Raw genomic sequence first — 26,333 nt, forward strand, 5'->3', positions numbered from 1 at the left:
GACACGCCATCGTCAGTGAAGGCCTTCCACGACCACCTTTACGGCCCTGGCAGAATACCTGGGCCTTCCTCAGCCAGAGGTTGAGCAGCCCGAAGAGGGGGTCCTGGCAGAAGTCCTCACGCTACGGCCCCCTCCAAGACAGGGATCCCGATGCAGAAAGACGTTGTTGCCCTGGCCAAGAAGGGGTGGCTCAAGCCGCACTCGGCCCACCTGTCAATCGGCGCCTCAACGCCAAGTACAGGCAGCTAGAAGGGGATACACTCTTGCTTTTGGCTCATCCACAGCCACACTCCTCGGTGATTGCTGCAGTGTCACTCTATTCTAAGCCTCAATCGTCCTCGGCCACCGTGTCCTCGACGCTGCTAGGCAAGGAGGAGAAGATCTTGGAGGCGTACAGGAAAAAACTATAGTCCAACGCCTCCCTGCGTCAAGCCAATGCTGATGCCATGCTGGCAGCTGCTAACCAAAGGCTCCGGCGGGAAATTGCGGACTTCCTCCCGGAACACTCGCCCCAAAGCCAGGCTTGCTTCAAGGCGGGTCTAGGAGAAGCCAGGCTGGTAGCGTCTGACATCATGGAGTCCTCAGTGGCCCATATTGATGCCTCTGGCCGGGCCATCTGCATCTCCACAGACATGAGAAGGATGGCCTGGCTCTGGGCCACAAGGTTTAACCCGGACGTCCAGGAACACATATTGGACCTTCCGTTCGAGGGTAGTGACCTCTTCCACTCCTCCACAGATGAAGAATTAGATAGAACAGCTCACAGACCACTAAGTCTTTATTCTTACGAAGGCCACGCCCAAGGCGTACACCCAGTCCAATCCATGCTCCAACAAGGGGATGGGTGTCTGGAGGGTTTCGAGGCTTCCAGGAACGGAGGTCCAGGCAACCTGACTGTTCCCCGAGTCAGCATCAGAGGAAACAACAAAAGAGGGTGGGGGGAGGGGGAAGGGGTTTCTCCAATCCCCCCTCCTCCTCAGCAGCCTCAGAGGGGGAAAAGGGGCATGCCACGCCCCTCCGGGTCCACGTGTCTCTGGTGGGGGGCCGTCTTGCCACTCACATGCAATTTTGGTTGCAAAATTTCTTGGACCCCTGGATCCTATCTGTAGTCTCCACGGGGTACCGCTTACCGGTTCCTCCATCACCTCCCTTCCTATCCCACAGATTGGGACAGCAACTCTGTTGGCGGTAGTCTGGTCCTTTATCGAGAGCCAGGCAGTAGAAGAAGTCCCAGCCTCCCAGAGAGGATTGGGCTTCTATTCCAGGATTTTTGCCATTCAAAAGAAGAACCAGATTGGCCTAAGAGTTGTGTTGGACCTTTCCACCCACAACCTCTCTCTGCCTCTACAAAGATTCAAGATGGTTACGCCAGCTCTCATTGCGGAGACACTGAACAGGGGAGACTGGATGTGCTCCCTGGATCTGAAGGACGCGTATATACAGGCTCCAATTTGGCAGCCGCATTGGTCCTTCCTGCGCTTCAGGATCATGGGCTGCCATTTCCAGTACAAGGTTCTACCCTTCGGCCTCAACTCAGCCCCCAGGGTATTCCCCAGATTAATAAATGCAGGGGCGGCTGTCCTCAGGGCCCACGGCCACCACATCTACCCATACCACGACTGGTTCGTCGAGGCCTCAATTCCGGAGGCAGTTTACCACCTCCGTGCTCATGAACACACTACACGACCTGGGGTTTACTATCAATCTCAAGAAGTCTCAGCTGCAACCCACGCAGAGGCTGACTTTCCTGGGCCTCATCCGGGACACCGTGTCCGAGAGGGTGTTCCCCTCAGAGGACAAGATCATGGCTATCAAGAGAGCTACTGCTCACTTCCTCTCCAGGACTGTGACCTCGGCCTGGTGGTACCAACACCTAGTGGGCATTGTGGCGGCTGTCCTTCTGGCCGGCCCCCACACGAGATTCGGGATGAGGAGGCTGCAGCTTCACTTTGCAGCTTCCTGGAATCAGGAGAGGAGCTCACCATCGGAGCCTGTGGACATTCCCACGTCCTTCCATCCAGACCTCCTCTGGTGATCTGCGGACTTCAGCCTACGGCGGGGCATGCCATTCCGGCAGCATCTCCCTCAGGTCACTGTCACGACGGACTCCTCCGTGGGGAGCCACTCTGGACGACCATAGTGTCCATGGAGTCTGGACCCGGCAGGAACAGGAGTCCCACGTCAACTGGCTGGCCTTCAAAGCCTTCCTCCTTCTCATAGAGGGCATGACAGTACTTATCCATACGGACAACTCCACCAGCATTTACTGTGTGAACAAGCAGGGTGGTACCAGATCCTCTCCACTTTGTAACCTCGCGATCAGCATGTGGGAATGGGCTCTGGAGAACAGCAGCTACCTCATGGCTGTCCACCTTCTGGGGGAAGCCAACCTGGAGGCGGACAGACTCAGCAGGCTGGGGGCAGACAATTACGAGTGGCAATTGAACGACCCGGTACTGGAGGAAATCTTCCTCAGATGGGGGTACCCCCAAGTGGATCTGTTTGCCTCCCACGTCAACAAGAAGTGCCAGCAGTTCGCCTCCTGGCAGGGGCTGGGCCCCGGCTCCCTGGGGGATGCCTTCCAGCTACAGTGGAACTACATGAGGGCTTAACCTTCCCGCCCACCCCCCTGGTCCACAGGGTGATCTGCAGGATAAAGCAATCGTGTCACCTCAGCATCATTTTGATAGCTTTCTGGTGGCTGGCAAGACCATGGTTCTCCGAGCTGCTCAGCCTATTAGACAAGCCTCCCGTTCATCTACCACTGGGCCCAGCTCCGCTCCTGACACATCAGGGGGGCAGGGTTCTCCACCCTGCGCCTCACAAACTAGCCCTTGCAGCGTGATTCCTGAGCAAGTCACTCTAAAGCACCTGAACCTATTGCAGGCTAACCTGGAGATCATACAGGGTGCCAGAAGCAAAGCTACCAGGAGCCAATACAAGAGCAAATGGTCTAGATTCTGTAATTGGGCCAGCTCTAAGGAGATCAACCCTTTACATTGTTCTTTGGATGATGTCCTCTCCTTTTCGGCGCACCTCGCACGCTCCGGAGTGCAAGTCGACACATGCCGCACTTAACTGGCAGCCATAGGTTCCTACAGAAATTCAGAGGAAGGTTTTTTCTCCTCCTCTAATCAAGCGGCACCTGGCGGGCCTCCCCAGACTCTACCTGCCCATAAAGAGACCTCACCCAGTCTGGGACCTCAATGTGGTGTTGGGCACATTTGGCCCACAAACCAGTCGAACCAATGGCGTCTGTGGACATAAGGTTCATAACCCTAAAGACTGCTCCGCTCGTGGGCCTCTCTTCAGCTCGCAGGGTCAGGAAGATCCAGGCCCTAGTGGCTTCAGAGCCCTACACCACTTTTCACAAGGATAGGGTGGACCTCCGGACGCACCCTGCTTTCTTACCCAAGGTCTTCTCCGCCTTCCACCTTAACGAGAAGATTGTTCTACCTACTTTCTTCTCCGATCCCAAGGATGAACCTCACTGAGTCCTACATTACCTCGATATCAGATGCGCTCTGAAGTATTACTTGGACAGGACCAAGGATGCCCTTTTTGTCACCTTCGGAGGGGCAAGGCCAGGTTATCAGGCTTCCAAGGCCTCCATCTCTAGGTGGATGGTCGCGCCCATCAAGGAGTCCTATGAGGGGCAGCACAAGCCAGTTCCGGCCAACTTGCAATCCCATTCTATCAGGGCCAAGAGCACAGCTATTGCCTTCAAACGCCATGTACCGTGGCAGGTCATCAGTCAGGCTGCCACCTGAGCCACCCCCTCGGTTTTTTGCAAGCACTACTGTCTGGACGTCTCCTCTAGTTCAGATGCGGCTTTCATTCAGGTGATTTTGAGAAACCTGTTTCCTTATGTGGGGTCTCCTCACCACCCTAGGGCTACACACAGTTGTAATCGCCCATACAGTATGGAGGAAAGGGGACGGGATGTAAGAGTAATTAATAGTTACTCACCGTAGTGACTAATGCACTCTTAGTGCATAGTCCCCTTTCCTCCATACGTCCCACCATCCTCCACCCTAATAATACTGGTGTCATTAGGCAATGTTGCATATTGTCGACGCATCAATGGGGACTGAGGAATGGCACCGGTGGGCGGAGTCAGGCAAGGGTATGCTCCCAAGGCCGCGCCTCTAAATTTAAAGGGGAAGAAGATTTATTCTGATGAAAAGGGTTCCGTCTCGCATCCCTCGCGAGGAACACCCATACAGTATGGAGGAAAGGGGACTATGGACTACGAGTACATTAGTCACTACAGTGAGTAACTATTAATTTAATGTATAGCTGTAATGTATAGCTGTATCTTTAAACTTTTTTTAAATTGATTGCAAATGAAGACTGTAGTCAGACTTTGTAACCTAGTAATCTAAAATGTGAATGAGATATTAACACATTATTCTTAATATGTACTAGTGATTTGTATATGGACGGTTGTATGGTTTAACGTCCCCTATCTTGTAACCCTCATGATATTGCCTACATTGAGTTTCTTCTTCACAAGCTAAAGGGATGTTTTTCTTTCATTCTTTTTCATATTTTAGAACTATCCTTTTTTTCTGGTGGTGCATTGTGATTGAAAACTAATTTAAAATTTACATATTTTTTAAATTGTTTTATGAATTGACTGCCCTTAATTTGGATTGTAGACGATAAAACACCTGCTCACCCAGAATCCTTCAGCTTAAACCTTTTGTTTCTGTAGGCTCTCATAAAAAGAATTAACCACAATTGCCCTGTTCCCCATCTCTATTGAAACATACCGCACTACACTGACCCCCTGCACATACGTTCCCGTGCTGCATCAAGACTTCTTAGTGCACTGCATGTGAAAACAGTTTTAACGTTACCTGGAACTTGTAACTGGGTGTGCATCCATTCTGTCACTAATCACTCTATGTTCCACCTACATTGTTTTAATATAGTTCAACAAAGTTACTATTTCTATACCCTGACATGCCACTTTCCAAAAATAAAATGTTCTTCCAATTAGTGTTTACATTTATTAAAGTTTTGAGATAGGATCTTGCTTATCCTTGAAGGCATTGCAGATAACGATTGCCTGGTACTTCAACTCTTCCTGATACATGTCACTTACTGCTTCAGTAACTTCCAGACGCTGATAGATTGTTTGAGGGTTTTTATTTTCCAATTTGTGAAAAGTATATGTGTCTGGTATACTAATGGGCTTCCTTCTCTCAGCCTTCCATGGTCTCCTAATCCAGGAGTCCCTAAACTCCATGTTTTCTTATTAGCAATCAATAACACCTATTAATGCTGGCTGTTGGTGAGGGCATAAAGGTAAAAGGCCTCATCTGCCTTCCTTCAGGAAGATTTCTCAGAGTGCCCTGACCCAACACTTCCCCTAGGCTACGCAATAAGAACTGATGGCTCAAATATGCCAATAACAGACCCCCTGGATAAGCCTCTCCTTCAGCCGCTCCATTTCTCTCTTCTCCCTTATCTTACTGCTCATCTCTCTTCCCTCTCCTACTCGGCTCCTCTCACCCCTCTTCACTCTGCTCGCCTGGCCCCTCTTCACTCTGCTCGCCTGGCCCCTCTTCACTCTGCTCGCCTGGCCCCTCTTCACTCTGCTCGCCTGGCCCCTCTTCACTCTGCTCGCCTGGCCCCTCTTCACTCTGCTCGCCTGGCCCCTCTTCACTCTGCTCGCCTGGCCCCTCTTCACTCTGCTCGCCTGGCCCCTCTTCACTCTGCTCGCCTGGCCCCTCTTCACTCTGCTCGCCTGGCCCCTCTTCACTCTGCTCGCCTGGCCCCTCTTCACTCTGCTCGCCTGGCCCCTCTTCACTCTGCTCGCCTGGCCCCTCTTCACTCTGCTCGCCTGGCCCCTCTTCACTCTGCTCGCCTGGCCCCTCTTCACTCTGCTCGCCTGGCCCCTCTTCACTCTGCTCGCCTGGCCCCTCTTCACTCTGCTCGCCTGGCCCCTCTTCACTCTGCTCGCCTGGCCCCTCTTCACTCTGCTCGCCTGGCCCCTCTTCACTCTGCTCGCCTGGCCCCTCTTCACTCTGCTCGCCTGGCCCCTCTTCACTCTGCTCGCCTGGCCCCTCTTCACTCTGCTCGCCTGGCCCCTCTTCACTCTGCTCGCCTGGCCCCTCTTCACTCTGCTCGCCTGGCCCCTCTTCACTCTCGTCCCTGCTCAGGCTGCTCCTCTCGCCCCTGCTCAGGCTGCTCCTCTCGCCCCTGCTCAGGCTGCTCCTCTCGCCCCTGCTCAGGCTGCTCCTCTCGCCCCTGCTCAGGCTGCTCCTCTCGCCCCTGCTCAGGCTGCTCCTCTCGCCCCTGCTCAGGCCACTCCTCTCACCCGTGCTCACGCCGCAACTCACATCTTCTTACGCACCCTTTTTGCTTTAATCACTCTTCCTATTCATCCATGTTCACAGCTTCAAACTTAAATAGCACTCTCTCACAACCAATACCTCACCTGTAATCTGCTCCCACTCCACCACCAACTCTTCACTACTCTGCTCCACCATCCACTCTCGGCTTTTCTCTGGGTCCACACCTCCTAACTTCACCCCTACAACTCACTCTCTCTCGTTCACTCTCTTTTTATACTGCTCTCTTCCTGGTTCAGTCCTCGCCTAAACCACCAATCCCTTTTCCATTAGTTCCAGCGCTCACTTGACTGTGTCATGACCCTCGCCCAAAACCCCCTTTGGCAAACCCATTGTCCAGGTGGAGTCAGGACTCGGGCCTCTAGAGCCTGGCATCCTCTTCAAAAGCCCTCATGGGACCCGTCCTGGTGCCTATGGCACCAGGCTCATACACCATGAAAAACAATGTGTTTAGGAACTACTTTATTGTATTGTCAGCCAACATGGAGGAATCCACATAGCTTGGTTCCTAAGAACCAAGCTATGCGGTCTAGTGTTTTGAGTGTGGTAGCCTAGGGACTATTTTACCTGGACTATTTTGTTGTGGCTATTTAAACCACACCCGAGCAAGACAACACGCTTCGCGTTACTTTGCAGCTTGCAACGTGACGCTCATCGTGTCCAGCTATTCCCTCGAACCTCGGAGAAGCAGAACCTGCAAGTGGACAAAAGGAACATCATTAGCAGCAGCATCTTACCTGCAGTCTTCTTCTTTAAACACTCACAGCTACTGAGAACAGCTTCCTCGAATCTGCACGCCTCCCGGACAGAACGACCTGAAAGAGGAAGATAGAGGCAACATTAAAGAAAGCAGTAGAGACATTTACAAATTACGAACTGCTCAAAAGGCTTACCTGGCTGGTCGCCTCTCGGCTGGCACCATTCCGGACATTCCACTCGCGCTGAAGAACACCGTGACCTACAAGGAAGGAAAACACAGGTTAGCAAAGGCAAGACTTTGCAGCGCTGCCCATAGCGCTTACTTACCGCATCATAGCGCGCTTAATGCGCCATCATTTACCAGCGGGGCGCAACCAAGCCAGTTCGCCGGGCTAAAGCTCCGCATACCTAAGGGAGAAAAAAAGAGACATTTTAAACAAAGAAAGGTATGCAGGATAGCAACAAAACTAAAGAACAGCAATAAGACCTACATGAACAATATCAAACGGGCTGGCGTCAGTGAAGTAACTGGACCGCACTCGCCCATGAAAGACAACGCACCCCTGTAAAGAAGGCAGGACGGAGAGCACGCCTAATTCTACCACAAGGTGAGGAGAGGGCGCCAGAGGGACTGAAATCATACGGGGGTGGAGGGAGGATACTTTCCCCAGTCGGTCAGTCTTCAACACAGTCCTCCTGTATTTTCAGGCAGAACCTTCCCCACAGACCACGTCAGGGCAAAGCTGAGAAGCATACCAGCGAGTAACCCGGCTGGGTGGCGTCCCTCTGGATACCAGGTGAGCGTAACACTATGTGAGACAATCTGTTGTCTTTCCCCCCGGCGCTGGTCTATACAAGTGCAAGGCTTTAAAATCCCCTCTTACGCACCCCCCGACCCCTCTACAGTCACTGCTAGTTTGTGGTTGTGGTCTGCGTTTGGCATTTCATTTTCCTTTCACTGTGGTAGGTTGTTTGTTTTGCTGTTGTTTTAGTGGTCTGCTTCTTGCTGTGGTTGTGCAGGCTGTGTTGTGCCCGAAGCTCACTCTATGCTCATTTTGCCTGTTTGCTGCCACCGGGGATTCTGATATTTGTAGTCCTATAAGACAAAAAAGAGAATTCTGGCCAGTAGAAGTATTGGGAGGCATTGCGAAAGAGTGTGGTATCTTTGTTTACATTCATGTCACATAGGGAGTTTCCAGGGATTGACCCAGCCACCTCTTGACAGGGACAAGTCCCTGGCCCTTTCATACATTTCAGTTGGTATATTTGTGTCATTTGACACTATTTTTAAGATTCACTTCATGGCTGTTAGTAGGCAAAATCAGTTCTCATGCATAATGAGTGGCTTCGCGCTGACCTAATATTCATTTATACCCATTGAACCAGCATGCAGCTGTTAAGGTGTTGTTGGGCCAGCCCATGTTGTGAGGGAAATCTTGTTTCCTTTTTTATGGAGCTGAAGCAAAGCGGTTTTTGCGTTGTATGTAGTTGGCCCCGCCCCACACCCCGGAAGTGCCTACTTCAAGAACAGGCAGCGTGCATTTGTGAAGTGCTTTTGACAAGTGATGTTCGCTGAGGGAGCTGCAACCCCCCCGAAAAGCTTGAAGTTTGGAGCTGAAGCAAAGCAGTACTTCTGAGAGATCCTTAACTTTATTTCGACAGCAGCACCTCGAGAAAGACTCTAGAACACTATAATATGTTATATAATAGCGTCCTTTTCCTTTTTTGTTCCTTTTTTGTTAAATTGTATTTCCCTGTGTTTTAACAGGGTTAGAAATTGAGATTCGATGAACAGGAGCTAAAACCAGCTCCTGAGTGTCGGGTATTGTCCTATAGGGAGGAGGTACCGCAGGGGAACTAGGAGCTACCCGAGATGCTCCTTTAGCGTTTTGTCCATTTTGTATGAACCATGTGCATTGGATATGTTATAATTCTTCTTTGCTAACATTCTCAAATACTCAAAGTTAATGTCAGATATACATGTTTGGAAGGCACCAGTTAGCCCTAGGAGCCAAAAGTGTAGCTCCTGGTAGTTGTTGGTTTCAAGAACCAGGCTCTACTTTGCTAGAAGCAGGAGCTAAATAGCTCCCAGCTGCCCTCAATTTCGAACCCTGTTTCAGGTTGAAAGAGGTGCGATTAATCATGGAGAAGAAATCATAAATATTGCCTACATTGAGCTTGATACCCAAGTCCTCCTCCCGCATGTCTGCGAGTGTTGCATTCCTTTTATAATTATTATGCATGCTGAGGGTATAGAAGGATGTAGTCCTAGGATATTCCATTGAATCGCTCACAAATTCCTACCCATCTATCAATGGCTGTCTCGCTCTGGATTCCCTGGTGGTGTGCGCGTTAATGATTCAGTGTATGGTCTTGGATCTCAGCCAGTCAGTGCTGGTTAGCTCCAGTATGGTTCTGGCTTCTGAGAAAGGATAGATTTGTTGTCATCAAAGAGGTCCATTACCCTGATGTCCTGAAACTGTTATCGAGCGTGTACACGCTTACGAGTGCCATAAGACATACAGGCGCAAAGTGAGATGCACACCGAAGTTGTGTGCAAATCGTTCCCATATATCGTGCGCACCCTGTGCCATTCTGTAATTGTGGTGTTGAGTATGGGGGTGTTGTGCTATCTTTTTCGTAAAGTGTTAAGGGGTGGGGGGCATGGTCAGGACCTCTCGAGGGGCAAGGGGGAGAAGTGTCTGTATTTCTGTGTGCCAACTCATAGTACCCCCCACCCATGTTTATCTATTGTTTGGCCCACCCTATCTGAGCTGACATGTATGTCCCCTACAACGGTAGTGCGAGCCCTCCATCAAATTTGGCGGCTTGCAAGACCACTCTATTCAGCCATGCTTTTTTGCCCCTCCACATAAACGTCATAACCTTCCTGTCGAAGTCCATGTTAATTGCTCTAGAGTTGGGGCATGGGCAACATAAAGGCTAGATATATTAGTTTGTTCTACAAGTTCATTTTTAGGGCATTCATTCTTCCCGTGAGCGAGTTAGAGTGGGTGCATAGTTCAGTTCGGCTAAGGTTCAGATGTCAGGACTGATCCATACCCCCAAGTTTTTGATATGCTGTGACTGTAGTTTGAACGGGGCCACCCCACCCGGGTCCCAAGAGATGTCAAGGCGCAGTAACATGACCTCCGACTTATCCTAATTCACACTATAACCTGCTATATGGCCATAGTCGCGTAAGATAGAGTAAGGGGTAGAGATCTAGTTTTCTGGCTAATACATAACATTTCTGATGCTTGTTAATCTGCTTAGAATCACATGCTGGACATATGGTGAAGACATCCAGTGGTAACCGCGGAGCATTGCATGTTGTCTTTCGAGGATTGAAAGGGGACGTCGGCATAGGCGTGTCTGTAACACTATCCCTATCGTGACTTGTAGTGTACCCAAAATCCCTCACGCGCCGAGGTCCCTCAGATTGTTTTTTTCCACCCAGATAACTGGTCGCCCTATTGCGGTGCTCTTCCATATGAGATATTATTACCTTATTTATCGACTTTGTCAATTTATCCCCTTAAAGTCACTTCGACGGTGCTTCCTGTACTACGGCAAAGACTGCAGAGGACTTTAGACGCCTGCGATCCGGCGGCGAAGCCGACACGGGGCCGGGCCCTCTGGCCGGCCTACACAGTAGGGAGAGTGGGGTCAGGGTGGCTATATTCTTTCAATTATGCTTTCCTCTTTTCCCCATCGGTCTTGTCATCGCTTTTATTGCCTTTCGCTATGTAAAGGACGCCATTTAGGTTTTGCCCCTCTTGCAGGGCCAGAACCCTTGGAAGGACGAGCACGCTCAGTGCAATAATTGTCTGCCCCTTGAACACGATGAAGCGCGGTGTGCGACTTGTAAACTCCTGCGCCCTAAAATGCTTAAGGAGCGCTGTGTTAAGCGGTGGGCGGCTTACGGCATGTCGCAGGCTGGATGCTCTTCCCCCACGGCCGCACCCGCTGAAAGTGATGGGGGTACCAGCGATGACAGGCATCCGTGTCGGATGCCATTGACGTTACGGCAGATGCTACTAAGTCCGCCATGCCCGTCCCAGACAGGCCTGATGCAAGTCACGCTGTGGGGAAAACACCCGGCGACGGGGGCATACAGGATCACAACACTAAGCACAGAACCCCAATCCCGGTTTCGACGGGATCCGCCAATCTTCATGATCGGCAACCTTCCCCGCATCCGCAGCAGCGCCTTGCGACTGGGCCTCCTAAGACAAAGGGTGCTAACTCCAAAACCCATCCGACCGTCGAAGCGCCTCTAGTGGACACTCGAGCGTCGCTTAAGGCCCCCGTAGGGGAGGAATCTACTGCTAGACCTACAAGCCAGCCAGCATATCGCCCCGTTTCACCGAACATTTCCGAGAGCATCACTAGGATCGCTTCAGCAGTGGGGCTGAGGGAGAAGTCAAAAGAGGCGGCAAAGCACAAAGAGTGGCCTAGGGACGTGCCGAAAGACTCACCACTGGGCCCCAATCCTTGCAAGGACTACGTAGAGAGTCCAGTGCCTTTGACCCGCTCTATTGGAGACAAATTTCGATGCCATAGGGAGGAAAATGAAGATTTGCCGCCTTTAGACCCCTCTAGATCATCTACATGGACTAGAGAAAAATTTGAATGGTGTATCGACAGGTTGGTCTCGTTTTCAGAGAATCTTATCCCTAAAAAACCTCGACAAGACCCTCCCTCTGTGCCTGTATCTAAGTTTCAGAGGACTTTGGAAACTCCTCAGGAAGATTTTACTTGCGTCCTCTCAGATGACGAGATCCCCATGGACACATATCAGGACATATATGACACAGAGGAAGATACTACCTTTCTAGAAGGCTACAATGTGGATGACCAGGCGGATCCTATGCGCAACTAGGGAAGATAACCGCCAGGTTGATGTAGAACCTTGGACACTCCCTACTCCCACCCAGGACCATGATGTCCTATGTTTGGATTCCCCTCCCTCCACTCTGGACCGTCAAGCTTCCCCAATGGACAAATAGATGGCGTTCAATGCCATCTTGAGAAAGGCGGCTGACCATGTTCAAATCGCCACCCAAGAGGCCTTACCAGAACCAGCTTTTGTCGAGGATATCCTTACGGAAAAGCCTCCATCCAGCCAGGCCATTCCTCTTTTGAATTCAATTAAAAGGAGATTGGCACCTTCCTTAGTTACACCAGCCCAAACCAGGGTGGTAAACCCCAGAGTGGGAAAGTTATTTCGCCCCTCTCCTACTGACCCTGCTTATATTAAGGGCCATGCTACTCCCGATTCCTTGGTGCCCCTGTTTTCCGGAGAAGCATCACCCGATAATGAGTCGAAAAGACTATATGCTGTGGGAAAAAGGATCACCAAAGCAGCTGCCTTTTCTACGCGCATAGCAAATAACACAACGCTGTTGGCCAGTTATTCTGATGTACAGTGAAACCTCCTGCAGGAAGGTCTCCAGGAGATGCCAGAGCCGGCAAGGACCAAGTTACTCGCCATTGTGTCTGAAGGTACACCGATCAACCAGAATGTGCTGAAAAACACCCTGGATGCTGCAGAGACAGCAGGAAGACCGTTAGCACAAGGCACTCTTCTCTAACGTCATGCTTGGCTGAGAAATTCCGACTTCAAGCTGGAGACCCATGCAGCTCTTATAAATAAGCCTGTTGAGGAGACCAACCTTTTTGGTAAAGCAGTAGACGATGCTCTCGAAACTTCCAAAATAGAGCATAAGACTCAAATCCCTTCAGCAAATCACCCAAAAACCGCAGGTCCTTTCGAGGCCAATCCAGTTCCTCACAGAACCAGTATAATACAGAAAATACCTGGAACTCGGGAAAGGCATCCAACACCCTCGCCAACTGTCCACCCAGAGGACAGTGGTGTAGAAAAAGTAGAGGCAGAGGTTCCACCCCAGAGGGGCCACAGTCTCTGGTCAGAAATGACCTGCGGACCAGGTCCCCACCCATGTCACCCCGGTCAGGGGGCGTTTAACTTCTTTCCTTTAGGCATGGGAGGGGATAACGTCAGACCAGTGGGTTCTCAAGACGGTCGCCCACGGGTACTGCATCGAATTCGCCCAACCGCCTCAATTCAGACTGCCAAAGGCATAACGCCTGAAGATCTGCGAATCCTGGTACAAGAGGTGGAAACACTTCTGGAAAAGGATGCCATATAAGTCGTCCCTATTCTTCAGGTAAATTAGGGTATTTATGCAGTGTAGTTCCTTGGACCCAAAAAGGATCTCACCATGCACCCTGTACTATACTTGTGCCCAGCGAACAAATTTGTCAAACCTCAAATGTTTTGTATGGTTACTCTGCAGGAAGTAATCCTGATGTTGAAACAGGGGGGGATTACATGGCGACACTGGACATGAAAGATGCATACTTTCATATTACATTGTTACCAGCCCGCAGAAAATGCCTAAGATTCAGGTTAGAGGACAGGCACTATCAATTCAAAGTACTCCCCTTCGGCATTGCCTCGGCGCCAAGGGTGTTTACAAAGGTCCTGGCAGTAGCGGCAGCACACCTGCGCAGATTGTCCGTCCCGGTTTACCCTTACCTGGACGACTGGCTCATAACGGGGGACTCTTACGAAACATGCCTGTTGAGCACTCAGAAGACAGTAGACCTCTTGGTCAGTCTGGGATTCTCCATCAACGAGAAGAAGTCCAGCCTAGACTCCAGTCAAGTCAAGCAGTTTCTAGGGGCTCTAACTCGGACGAAAGACGGCCTCGTCTTCCCCTCCAACGAGAGCGTTCAGAACATGCTTTTTCAGATCCCTCTATATCTGTAGCCATTCGGGAAGTGACGGTACGCAAAGCCATACAGCTGCTAGGAATGATGGCTTCATGCATTAACTTAGTTCCTCACACGTGGTTGCGCATGCGTTTCATGCAAGAGTGGCTCATGCATGCGACCCATGCAAGAGTGGCTCAACATCCAGTGGTGTCAGGCCAGCGGACAATGGGAAGATCTGGTAGTTGTCTCGCCAGCCCTCGTTCTCTCTCTGCAGTGGTGGTCGAGGGAAAACCTCTTGAAGGGGAAGACCTTCACCACCCCGCAGTAGAAGCTACTCTCACGACAGACGCATCTCTCACAGGGTGGGGGGCTCACGTGCTACAGCAGACAGCGCATGGAGTGTGGCCCCCGAAAGTGGCGCTCAACCGCATAAATCTGTTAGAGCTATGAGCAGTATTCAAAGCACTGAAGTCATTTCAAACGCAGCTACAGGGGAAGGCAGTTCTGGTCTTGACAGACAGCACCACAGCCATGTACTTTCTGAACAAACGGGGGCACACACTCTCCAGGGCCATCCAAGCTGTCCCAAAACATTTGGATGTGGGCTCTCAAACACAGGATTTTCCTGCTGTCCCAACACGTTCCAGGGGAACTCAATCGTCTAGTGGACGTGCTCAGCAGAGATTTCCCACTGCCATAGAGTACGAATGGCGTCTGCACGAAGACTTAGTCTCCAACATCTTTGCAGAATGGAGCTTCCCAGAGATCGACTTGTTCGCAACTCAGAACTCCCAATGCCAAGACTATGCCTCCAGGCATCCCCAGAACCGCTCCAAGGGGAATGGACTCTGGATAGCATGGTCAGGGAAATTTGTTTACGCCCCCCTGCCCCCCGACTCCCCTACTCAACAAGACTGTGCACAAGATGCACCAGGAACCAGTTACCATGATATTGGTGGTCCCCATGTGGGCCCGCCAACCCTGGTTCTCATCTCATGGCAATGTCTCCCTGCCCCACAAACTCTGAACTTAGCGGCCTCGCTCCTGAGGTCATAGAGTTCGGACACCTTCAACTCCCTCAGAGATGCATGGACATACTTGGGAAGCTAGAAAACCTAACACCCAGTAAATGGAAACACTTTGTAATCTGGTGCAATGCCAAGAGCGTCAACCCCTTTGACTGCTCTCCTACCCACATTGTGTTGCACCCGACTCACTTGTTAGACTCAGGATTGGTTTTTAATTCCCTAAAGGGTCACCTAGCTGCTCTCTCAGCCTACACTATGTCGCAACAGAAGGTGTTGTGGTGGAAAGTACCTGTTATTAAGGCTTTCATGGAAGGGGTTAAAAGAGTTCATTCCCCCATTTCTAACCCAGCTCCCGGATGGGACCTAAATGTGGTATTGACCAGGCTTATGGGGTCTCCCTTTGAACCAATGCATAAAGCAAGTCTCAAAGACCTTACTTATAAAACGGCCTTTTTACTGGCTATCACTTCCATTAGAAGGGTTAGTGAACTTCAGGCCCTTTCAGTTCTAGACCCTTTTGTTACAGTCCACAGCGATAAGGTGGTTCTGCACGCTCATCCCCTATCCGTGCCTACATTTATTTCAAAGCTCCATGTGAACCAATCAATTGAACTACCCACTTTCTTCCAGAACCCTACTAACATGGACGAAAGAAGCCTGCACACACTAGATGTGCGCAGGGCAGTCATGTTTTACCTGGAAAGAACTAAACCACTGAGAAAGACGAACCAATTTTGTGGTTTCACTGGCAGCTGGTAGAGAAGGGGATCCTGTCTCTAAATCAGCAATCTCAAGGTGGATTGTTAACTGCATCACACTGTGTTACACTCTTGCTAAGAGAAAACTGCCCTTCAAGCCTAGAGCACATTCTACTGAAAGCACTGGGGCTTCCATAGCATTCATTGCAAATGTTCCCCTAGAGTCCATTTGCAAAGCGGCAACCTGGAGTTCTGCACACACCTTTACAAAACACTATTGCCTAGACCCTCATTCTAGGTCTGATTCTCAGGTGGGACAAGCAATACTAAGACATCTTTTCACTACTGTTCCTTCTCACAACCCACCTTCAGGTACTGCTTGCTAGTCTATGCACAGCATGTGAACCTATACAGATTAACAAGCATCAGATGACCTGCATTACTCACCGTAATAGCATTTCTCATGATTGCATCTGCTTAGATTCACATGCGACCACCCTGCTTCCCTTCTCGGGTGGAAAGAACATAGACGTTTTACTGCTTTCTCTTTTATGTATTCACTCACAATAGCCTTGGGCTCCCTCATGACAGAAAAAATACAATCGGAGGGGACATCGGCGCATGAGGGATTTTGGGTACACTAGACGTCACGATAGGAATAGTGTTACAGACACACCTATGCCAACGTCCCCTTTTGATCCTCGAAAGACAAGATGCAATACTCTGTGGTTACCACTGGATGTCAGACCATATGCACAGCATGTGAATCTAAGTAGATGCAATCATCAGAAATGCTATCACGGTGAGTAATGCATGTCATCATCGGCGTATAGCGAGATCCTGTTTTCTTCTGTTCCATTGGTAATGCCGTATCACCCTTCATCACTCCTCAGTTTGGCAGCTAGAGACTCAAAAGCTAGGGCATATAAAAGGGGTGACATGTGGCAGTCCTAACAGGTTCCAGTGTGCAGAGCAAAGGCGTAAGACATTAGGCCATTGGTGACCACCAAAGCGCAAGGTGCACTATAAAGAAGCTGTACCATTTCCAAAAAGAGCCCGAGAAGCCAAATCTGCAGAACACCTCGAACATGCAGTCCCAGAGGAGAGGACCTTGTCCAACGCTTTTTCAGCATCAAGTGATAGAAACACCTTGTCAGGGTTCGAGTCACCTTGCAGGATATGCAAGAGTTTGCGAATGTTAGTGAAGGAGTGCCGGCCTAGAATGAAGCCTGTCTTTTCTTGGTGGATAACCCGGGGAGCAAGCGCTCCAGTTTGCCTGCTAAACATTTTGCCAGCACCTTCATGTCAGCATTAATAGGAGAGATTGGGCGATAGGAGCCGCATAGTGTAGGGTCCCTCCCTTTTTTGTAGTAAATTACAATATTGGCTTACAGCAAATAGGTTGGGAGGGGATGGGAATCCAAGACATCTCAAAACCTCTGCCCAAGACGTGGGGGGGGGGGTTAGTGAATCCAGCATTAGTTTGTAGATATTGATAGGGAGACCGTCTAGACCTGCTGTTGTTCTGAGGCCAGCGCCTGTATAGCTCCAACGACCTCTTCGTCAGTAAGGGGTACGTTCAAGAGGGCCAGGTCCTCCTAGCAGAGTGTGGGAAGCGGTATCTCGTTGAGGAAGGCTACCACTCAACTCTCATCCCTCTTCAGTGGAGCTGCATACAGTTCTAGTTCTCGAAAGTTTGCTGTAAATCGTCAGTTGATAGCTTGATCCCCAGATAGTATAACCCCGTTATCATCCCTGATTTCCGCAATGAGTTGTCCCCGCTGCCTGCCGAGAGCCATCATGTGGGGGGGTCTGTCCCATGCAGTGTAAAGATCATATGCCCATTTAGAAAAGGCTTTGTATGCCCGCAGTGTGGTAATGTGTGCAATATCAAACTGCAATTTAAGCGTGCGAGAATATACCTGGCGATCCTTATGGGCGTATTTGGCTACCTGCAATTCTGAGGTCAGCTGGCGATCCTTTTCCCTATCTATGATCATGTGTTCATGTGTTCATGCGTTCATATGATCAGATGAGCCCATCCACAAAGCTCAGTGTGTATAGGTATTGGCCGGAGGGCACACCGCCATCACCATGTCTCTAGAGCGAAAGACTGTTTCAATGAGTAGGGCAGACATAGGAGCAGCGCTGGGGTTCATATTCATCAAAGCATGGATTATGTCCAAAAGTGGAGCAGCCCGCGGTCCTCAATTCAGGGGCCCTTCTTGTCGCGCTCTGAGTCACAGAGCCATTTCCCCACTTTCTTCCATCCAGTGACTACTTCCCACTGTCTTAAGAATCCCCCTGCCTCCTCAGGCTCCTCGATGGAGTGCCATTGCCGGTTAAATTGTATACACCATACTGCCCAGAATTTAAGGTAGTGTTTATATTCTGTACCCTTCAGTGCCTCAAGTTGGTTGAACGTATGTCTGCGCCTGGAGGCTTCGAGAGTAATTGTTAAAGATTCGAATGGTGGCATTTTCCATAAGTATTTATGCTGAAAGGTCAGCAGACGCATTGTGATGATGGAGCTGTTTTGGGGATGCAGGCTCTGTGTAATCTTTCGGCGATGTAGGAGTGAGGGTCGTCTAGATGCAGCTTGTCTTACAAGAAGCCATTTAGGACCCCCGCTCCCCCAATATCAGCCCCCTCAGTGTTTTCTGAGAGACCCATGAGGCGAAGATTGTTGAGCCTGGACCTATTTTCCTGGTCCTCCAGTTTGGCCCCTAGGTGCTGCATCTTCTTAATGACCCCATTTAGACCCGTGGCGACAGTGTTGTAGTTGTCTTCTAGGGTGCTTATTCGTTGCTCATTGTCCGTGGTCCTTTCGGCCTGGGCATTCAGATGGGCGTCCACATCTTGCAATTCCTTTTTTATATCCTGAACAATATTAGTTTCTTGCGTCCGCTGGCCAATGAGTTTCATTTCATTCAGGATCGCCTGCAGCTGCATCTGTATTTCCATTTTTGGTAGTTGTCTGACTGAGCGGCATAATGGTGTACTGATGGGGTTGCTGTTCTCCCCACTGTCTGATTCAGGGGCCGGTGGCACCTGTTGCATTCCCCCGTACTTTGACTGCGCGTGGCTATGCAGTGGCTGGAGCTGGCTGTCCCAAGTAAAGTGGCTGCAAGCCGTGTGTTCGAGATATGATGTGGTGCAGTTCGCTCCGTGAATTTGGGGCACTGGGAGGGTATTAGAGGCTCCCTTGGAAGTGAGTTTGGAGCAGCGGGTCAGGTGTTGGTCGGCGGGCGTATCGCCTTAGCAGTGCATTCCGCGTCTACAGCCCGCTTACAGGTCTGGCATCATACAACAGTTTGCCTCTGTCTTGGAGCAGCCATCGCAGTCATGGAGGGCGCAGGGCGCCTGTGTAAGTTCATTGCATTGCAACATTTCCTTATTGCCCATGCTCCAGGCATGCTGCCGCCACACTGCGCACACCACCACCATTTCCATTTATATGAAAGCGTTTGCAATAATGAGGTTGTTCAAACTAAGATGAAGGGTCAGGCGTTCATACACTAGAGTTATGCTGTGTTCTAAGCATCTGTGGTGTCCCCCGATGGGCACCCCCCTCGGCAGCCGACTCTGATGGACCATTAATGTGTACCGCCGGCTGCGCCCGATCCTTGCAAAGCCGCCTCACCTATCGGGCCGCTGACAAGGTGTGTCGGAGCATAGCGTGATCAGCAGGCATGCACTGCAGTCCGCTTCGGAGGGTGTTGCATGAGGCGGACTACCCTGTTTGTTTTTTGTGGCAGGTCTTACCTGCACATTAACGTGCCTCCCAGCGGGACGCGGCCGATGTGGTTCTCCGCTGCCTCGGCCTCCAGTATGGCAACTTCGGGGGCAGTGTAGTGGGCGCCCGACGCCTCGACCTTTGTGAGCTGGCAGCAATGTATGCAGCACTGGTCGCCTGCAGCAGATCTGGGGCATCCGACCCCGAGAGCACTAGAAATCAGCCGGTCATCTCTCCTGTCTGCTATCCACAGGCAGTTTCCATCTCCGACCCGGTTCAGCAGCACAAAGCATGATAAATTTAGGCGGCAAGACTCGTGGTGGCCATCTGGCTCAGGCACACAAGCACCCCCACCTCCCGCCGCCCAACCCCCCAACCCAAGTTATAAAAATGGTGCAAGATATTTGTATGTTCACTCTCCCTGTCCGGTGAGTGGAAGTTTCGATGTATTAGTGCATACTCTGGTTTGACAAACGCTACACCATTTGGAACATACATTCTTCCATAATTGAGCAAGCCTAGCAGAGCCTGGAACTGGTTTAGCATACGAGGGGTTTGTTTTTAAAAAAAATGTCTTTATTAGTTTTAACAATCTGAAACTAAACTTGCGTTATCAGTGCATTGTTCATGATTCGCGCATATAATTCCCGCCTGCCCCTCACCCCCAAGAGCACTGTTTGTCCATCAGTTCTCATTGTGCCAGATTCCAAGCTCAGACTGCCTGCTTCGTCTGAGAGGGGTTTATGTTATTCAAGGAAATCTGCGGGTTGACCTTGTCCCGCATCTGAGTGAGAATATCGGTGACAATTTACAATGTGAAATTTTTGATATCTTGAAATTGAATAGATGATATTTAGATACCAATCTGCTTATCACATTGTTTACTTTTTCCAAATGTTCCGCTAAATTACACTCCGAGAAATGTACATCATTTAGAATGTCTGCTACTCCTCTTGCTCTTGGAATCATGACTGATGACTGAGTGTGTAACCCCTGAACTGAAAAGGGAAGCAAAGGTGCTTTCCTTGGTTTTTGAAAGTGGTACTTTTGTAGCTTTCTTCATACCAGAGATTGTGAAAATAATCAGTTCTTAAACCAAGCTTTGTTTTATATTTTATATTTGTATGTTTGAATGTTAGTAAAAGGGCCAAACCTCTGCAGGTTTTGCGCCGTTTCAGTCCTGCAATGTGCATTCAATTCTCTACAGTCCAAGACTAATCTATAGATACCCTCGGGAAGTATTGGAGCTTGTCTGCTTTATTGTGACTCCTTGTCCCATTAACTAATAAACTAGTGTTTGGATGTGCACCAACGCTTGTGGTTTGATGAGATATTGTTTTGAGGGGCCGGTGTTGAGTGTGTACTAGCTGGTTCCTGAATATTTGAACGGTACCTAGTGTTGCGTAGACATTTGCCTTTTTTTATGTTGGTATTAGTTATACATCCTGTTAATAATACGGCACAGTGGACAAAACAAAGACACAACAAGGGAAAGTGACCGGGATTGCCTGCTGGAAATTCCATAAACCAAAATCTGGACAAAGGAGGCCAAGAAGACAAAAACAAAAATGCCAATCTTCACAGAAATATCCTGGGAAATAACATGAAGTGTAAGTAAGATACGAGACCAAAAACAAGAAGCGATAGCAAGAGTACTTCAAGCTAGGAAGAAGGATAGAGAAGACTGGAAGAGCAGGGTGGAAATTACGACGGGAAATGAGGCATTTTGCAATGAATTACAGACTAGCAATAAGGAAACTATGGATACATGATGTGCTATAATCAAGGGATTTATGGACAAACTGTGGACTGGGAATAAGGAAACTGCAGACAAAACAAGGGACTGTAGGCGTGGAACACAAACTGTTTATTTGCACACAGTTAGGGGTTGCACAACTTTGGAATGAACAGTGCAAAACAGTATTGCTTAAATTGGATGAAATTAAACCATGTCTGCTCTTTGTTTTCAAGGTATCGGGGTGATATGATGGCAGCAACACTTATGTTTCCTTTGTAATCCCTTTGTAATCCTAAATCTGAAGCCAGTAGTTCAAAATCAATGTTGCCTTTAAAAAAGTTCCTGTTAGTAGTAGCCCTTGATTTCAGTCTCTGGTATGATGGTTGGGAAATGTCTACTGATAGCAAAGGGGGCAACCAAGTACCTTTACTGGATATAATTGCACACAGAGTGAGGAAAAAGATCAATCTGATCTCTATGAATACTACCTATTGTCCCGGGAGGAAAAATGGGCTTGAACATCATTTGAGCAGGGTTTTGCTTTCCCTGGTCTGGATCTGTGTGATTCGAACGAAGTTAAACTCGTCAAATCAGATATCCACGAAAGCCCTCCTGCCAGAACTTCTCCTGCCCCAACCCACCCACCCCCAAAAGAATATTTCCTCGAAATTCCATGCTGGGCACCCGCTGTATCAACCTCTGTACCTCATTCAGCCCATCTCCCTCCCTTATCTATGCTTATTGAGGGAGCTCTGACCCCATAGGGCCCACCCATACAATAACCCTTGCCTTTACTCCACTGCACCATGGCCCTATTACCCCATGCTCTGTCCCCAATGACCTCCTTTCCGTGTCTTCCGCTGTGCTACCGACATCACTTCCTAGTCGCTTAACGAACACTGGACAAAGAAAGCAGACTACATTTTTGGTCCTGAAGTATTCGCTGTTCGGGCCAGTCGGTAGCCTGGGATTTGGCTACACATATTCGGTGGAGATGGATTTGACAAGTCCATTTCGCCGAATGTGGATAGAACCTCCTGATCCATTACTCTTTAGATCCACTGTTGATTAAACAGTTATGGGTATGGTTTTGTAGTTCTCTCTGAAATCCATGTCCTTGATGCAGCTGACTCTTTGCAAACTCTATAATTGGTGGCCTGAAAATTTAACGTTTTCCAGGCTGATAGGGTGGGTGGTGGGGGTTAGCATTCAGGAATATAGAAATCTGCTACTTGATTCATTTCTGATGAATTGTATCGTTAAATGTATTATTGTCAATGATCAGCGGTCAAGGATTTTGAGTTTTTGGCTAGATTACCTTTTACAGTAATCTGCTGTTTCTGGTCAGTGTGTGTATTTCCCTCCCTCTACTTTCTGGGGTTTCTATCATTTGAGTATGGTCAGTTGAAAATTACAAGATTGAGCTCTTTCACCCTCAGGCTTAACCAAAGATTTGAGAATCGCAGAGCAGTTGTTTGTTTCTCAGTTTCACTGTGGTTTCTACTTTTGCTTGCATGAGGTCTTCAACAGACTCCTTTTGATTCTCAATTCAGGCCTAGGCATTGGGAAAATTGGAGCTCCATACTAATTTGTCTGGTCAAGTAGTTTTACAACCTGTACCTTTTTTGTAAACCAAAAGTATTTGTTTCATGAGCATTAGGTTATAGATGTGTCTGCACATGAAACCTAGATAGATCAGTATATTAAGAGCTTTGTCTATTTATCTAAAACTGACTGGACTATTTCAACAGTCTCCACCTTTGGCCCATCACAGCAGGGTGTTAACCACTATTTGGGAAAGCTCTGGTCTCTGATGGTTGTCTGTTTGTACTTCATATCATTCTGCAGGTCTGGCAGGACCATCTCGGTTCCAAGGGAGCTCTGCAAGGGAAATATATGCATAACTCAATCGCACAATATATTTAATGCGGCTGCATGGCCCTCTCCCAAAACACACAAACAGCACTACAAACTGAAACTCTATGCTGCTTAGTGTTCATATTTTGGTACACATTTTTATTCTGATGTATACGATTAATTCTCTGTAATAACTCACTAGGTGTGCAGCCTTGATGACTCGGCAAAAGACATTGATTTGTATTTGTACTGTTCATCTTCATTATATAAGGACGGTGGTGAGGAAAATGGACTAGGGATAATAGCCCTATTACCTTTACAGAAATCTTCCTTACCCCATGGCTGCTATTTCTGGCATTGTGTGTACTTACCTCCCTCTGCCCTCCTGGGGTTTATATTCCACGAGTATGATCAAGATCATAGGAGGTTGTCGCATAATTGTACAGCCACAGAGAAATTTAAAGGCATGGAAAATTGATAGACTATGTTAAATCCTATTTAAACAAATGTAATTTGGTGTTAATGAGCATCTGTCTTAGTTTAGGGCACTTCTCATTACATAAGAACTCATACAGGGAAGACCAGGATGTGATATATAATGTACATGTCTAATAAATAATATAGGCTTTACTTGGAAACATGAGGAATTTGGGGAATTGCTTGTGATTCGTCCCATCACTTTCAACAAAAATGGCAATTACCTTTCGAACAGGTGGCTAGTATTCAGTGACTGTCTAGTTTTTCATTAATGTTTTCCAGAGTTATGCTTTTAAATTGTGAATGCATGGTCTCAAACAATATTTCCGTACATACAAGGAATAGTGTTCTTGTGCAAGGAAAGGCTTACATTCCAACATTCATTTTGCTGGCACATGTATGTTAAGTTGAATGATTAAATTTGTTTCTGTACTTCAAGGGCAGTGCAAAGTAGTGCTGTTTGTTCACAGTTGTCTTATAAATGGTTGAATCATGTTATCTTCTAATATTTTAAAAACAACTTTTTTTCTATAATTTTTTCTAAATTATGTTTCTATTTCAGTCAGAAATTGGTTTTGGAAAATTAGAGACCTATATCAAACTGGACAAACTTGGGGAGGTGAGTAACTGAGTAATTCTTCCAAATGCTGAACTATCAGTAACATAAAATTGTTAGAACTTAATAAGCTTTGGAAATCCAAAAAAGAAGTGTGAGGAACGGAGGACATATACAGACAGATGTTATTCGGAACCCTGGCAGAAAATAAGTATTTGTATATATATTTTTGAGACTGACACACTCCATCCCATTAGCAGTCCTCTTGAATGCAGTTCAGGAAAGAACTGAAAACCCTGCTCCTATGTGCTGCTCGGCTAAATACCTCAACTCATGTTCAACACTATCTCCCGAGCTAGATTTGAGCTACAAAAAACGCAAAACTCTCTCTCTCTCCCTCTGTGAATTTGAGGTTGTTTCTGTAATTGCATGAACAAAATAGACTGCTATTTCTACTGATCCTGTGCTACTCTCTGATTGAATCTGTATTTCCTTCTATTTTTCCCGATCTGGCTATTCAGTTCAATTCTTCTTTGCAATCGGGCTGTTTTCCAATTTTAAATAGGCAATTGTTATTTCTTAGATTCTGTTTTAGGTCATCTTCTATTTACTGTACATATTGTAACTATGGCTTAATTAATTCACTCTTAGGGCTTTCATGTACAACTTTATGCTGACGATACGCAGGCCTTTGTTTCCTTTCCTTCTTTTACTGATTGTCTTCATTAGTTCCTTTCTTGTCTTTCTTCTGTTGAGTGCTTAACTGTGGCTTTTTTAAACATTTGAAGTCTACAAAACCCAAAGATTTATTTTTTCCCCAGCATCTTTTTCAGCAACAAATCTTCTGTTACTCGCTTTTGTCGATTTCAACTGTTTCATATAAGAGCGATTTGCTACTTGTTTAATTTTTTCATTACTAAATTTCTGTCAGGAGCATACAAGGCAATAGGTATATGCATATAAGAGAAACAGGGTACATTCCAGGCTGATCTTTGTGGAGAACTGTATGGGCAGTGGCTGGCTAAAAGCAAAGTCACACCGAGAGAAAAAGAAGGCAGGCTAATATACTGGGTAACCCGGATTGATCAGAAAAAAAAGGGTTATTGGAATATAAGGGGTCTCTAGGAAGAGTAGGGAAAGCCATTGGGATCAGTACCAGCTGATTACCCTTGATAACGATCATGCAGCAACATCATGCATAGGACTTGCTGATGAAATGGTTGTGCTCGGTGTAAGAGTAATTCTGGAGACCATATTTTGAGACAGATAAGACTCCAACAGAGTATACCAAGGCAACAGAAGTCTTTCACTTATCTGATCTTAACGCAGGCCAACCAAGGAGTCACGCTGCATTATGGATAGAGCAGTGTGACACAACAGTGGACCAGTTGTAATCAAGATGCAAAAGCAGCCTGGATAGAAATAACCAAGTATTGGTCAGACAGAGAAAAGAAGCAAAGAGCAGAAACTGTAGATCAAGCCTGTAGTCGGAAGATGTAGAAGCCCTAAGAAAGCATGCGTGAATGCTGACAGAGGAAATCCTGGACTAAGAATCAGAACAGTAATCTGGGACTAGTATGGAAGTAGGGTGGGAAATCAAACGTTCTAAGAATATCCTGAAACATAAAGCATTAGCCATAGAAAGGCAATAGTCTGCTGGTAACTTGCCGAATATGTGGTTCATGAAACTCAGTGCACTTGTCAGAGACAAGAAGTCGCTGCGAACTCAGCGAATACATCGTCTTTAATACTCAGTGCACTAGTGTAACAATCCGTTATATAGTCACTTTTCCCCTTTGCATGAGGCTAGGGAGGTGCGGCCACTAACCTAAAGTCTCCCTAGGGCTGGAAATATGCGGGAGGGCCTCATGAAGAGGAACTTCCTTCCAGGCACAAGGACGCAAGTCGAGGAAAACCCGACCCCCATAAGGTACTAACATCATCTAGATCTCCTTTACCTGGGTTCAAATCAGAGACTGTGTGTTTTTGTACGAGATCAGATGATCTTAATGTAAGTACCGGGACCAGAACGAGGCTGTGAATGCTACAGTTAGGCTGGAAAATGCTCAACGAGCTCTAGTCATTGAAGCTGACATCACGCTAGGGCGGACCTTGCTATTACAAGACGTTGGAAACAACAGCGAGCAAGACCAAGGGTGAAAGGAAACCACAGAGGAAGACATTGAGGCCGAGACCGATAGAGAGAGACTGAGTGCTCAGAAGAAGGGAGAAGCAAGCGACAGGAGAGAGACGTGGAGAGTGCAGTTCAAGGAAACGCACAAGGACATCTCGCAGGCCAACTAAGTCTTGGTAGCAGTAGAGGCAGAAGTAGAGACTGGAGAAGGCGTCCCGCTTAGAGGCAGAACGCCAACTATTACAAAAGCAGAATCTGGGGGTCGTTGGACAAAAGTAAGACCGAGACCAGGAAGAGTCGATAC

At 48.2% G+C, this 26,333-nt stretch overlaps 1 protein-coding gene across 7 annotated transcripts in view; it reads left to right on the forward strand.

Moving 5' to 3' along the window:
• Positions 1-26,333, forward strand: part of LOC138566485 (cyclin-dependent kinase 17-like) — a 1,557,968-nt gene that overhangs the window by 431,842 nt on the left and 1,099,793 nt on the right. For all 7 annotated transcript variants that reach the window (XM_069643847.1, XM_069643850.1, XM_069643846.1 and 4 more), the window contains one exon: positions 23,902-23,958. In XM_069643847.1, coding sequence (XP_069499948.1) covers positions 23,902-23,958 — 57 coding nt within the window. The remainder of the gene's footprint in view (positions 1-23,901; positions 23,959-26,333) is intronic.

The sequence above is a fragment of the Ambystoma mexicanum genome, chromosome 2p (genome assembly GCF_040938575.1).
Source record: "Ambystoma mexicanum isolate Mex_15411 chromosome 2p, UKY_AmexF1_1, whole genome shotgun sequence".
Lineage (NCBI taxonomy): Eukaryota > Metazoa > Chordata > Amphibia > Caudata > Ambystomatidae > Ambystoma > Ambystoma mexicanum.